Raw genomic sequence first — 1,021 nt, forward strand, 5'->3', positions numbered from 1 at the left:
GCGCTCTGGAAGCGCAGGTCGGTCTTGAAGTCCTGGGCGATCTCTCGCACCAGGCGCTGGAAGGGCAGTTTACGGATCAGCAGCTCCGTCGATTTCTGGTACCGCCGGATCTCCCTCAGCGCCACCGTACCGGGCCTGGAATGAACCGCACGGAAATGGGGGAAACCGCCCCAAAAATCCCCAATCCCAACCCCCCCCCCCACGTCCTGAGGCGGGGGGGGAGCGGCTCCATCAGCAATACAGGGCTCGTATCACCCTCCTGTTCTAACCCCGACCCCAAAATGCTCCCCCTACCCGGCCTGGGCCCACACGGGGCCCTTCAGCCCCCGCCCCCCGGCTCGGTACCGGTATCGGTGCGGCTTTTTGACGCCGCCGGTGGACGGAGCGCTCTTCCGGGCCGCCTTGGTGGCCAGCTGCTTGCGCGGCGCCTTACCGCCCGTGGACTTGCGGGCCGTCTGCTTGGTACGGGCCATGTTGCCCGCTCCTCAGGGGCTGCGGGGGAAGAGAAGGCCGTTAAACCGCCGACCCACCGCCTCGAGGCCTCGCGCCTCGCCGCCATGCTTAGGCCGCCCCGTCCCCTCAGCGCGTTGGACTGCAACTCCCAGAGGCCTTCGCGCCGCGGCATGTTTTTTGACCGCGCTTAACGCTGATTGGGCGCGCGGGGCCACGTGCCGGCGCAACGCCTCGCTGGTTGGCTGCCGGCGCGCGGCCAATCCGTTTGTAAGCCGCCAGAAGCGGGGCCGCCCCGCCCGCTCTCCCCTCAGATTGACACTCCCCTCCGCCTATCCTCTCCCGCAGCGCCACGCAGCGGGAGCCAATCAGCCGCGCCGCGACGACTGACACTCCCCTCGGCCTATCACCTCTAGCGGCTCCGCGCGGCGGGAGCCAATCGGCGCCCCCGCTCCCCGCAACCAATCAGCGGCCGGCCATACACGGAAGGCGGGACTTAGGGCAACCTCTCCTCAGGCGACCTCGGTTCCCCCCCCAAGCCCCCCCCCCCCCCCCCCCAGATTAAAACCCC

At 69.2% G+C, this 1,021-nt stretch overlaps 1 protein-coding gene across 1 annotated transcript; it reads right to left on the reverse strand.

Annotated features, from left to right (window-relative positions):
* Positions 1-5: 5 nt before the first annotated feature.
* LOC110390975 (histone H3.3-like) lies at positions 6-965 on the reverse strand (the record flags this gene model as incomplete). Its single annotated transcript, XM_021382608.1, has 2 exons — positions 346-965; positions 6-135 (listed from the first exon to the last, which is right to left on the reverse strand). Coding segments are annotated over exons 1-2 (258 nt in total), but the record flags the coding sequence as incomplete, so codon positions are not given.
* Between the last annotated feature and the right edge of the window lie 56 nt (positions 966-1,021).

This window comes from Numida meleagris, unplaced genomic scaffold, assembly GCF_002078875.1.
Source record: "Numida meleagris isolate 19003 breed g44 Domestic line unplaced genomic scaffold, NumMel1.0 unplaced_Scaffold2585, whole genome shotgun sequence".
NCBI classification, from domain to species: Eukaryota; Metazoa; Chordata; class Aves; order Galliformes; family Numididae; genus Numida; species Numida meleagris.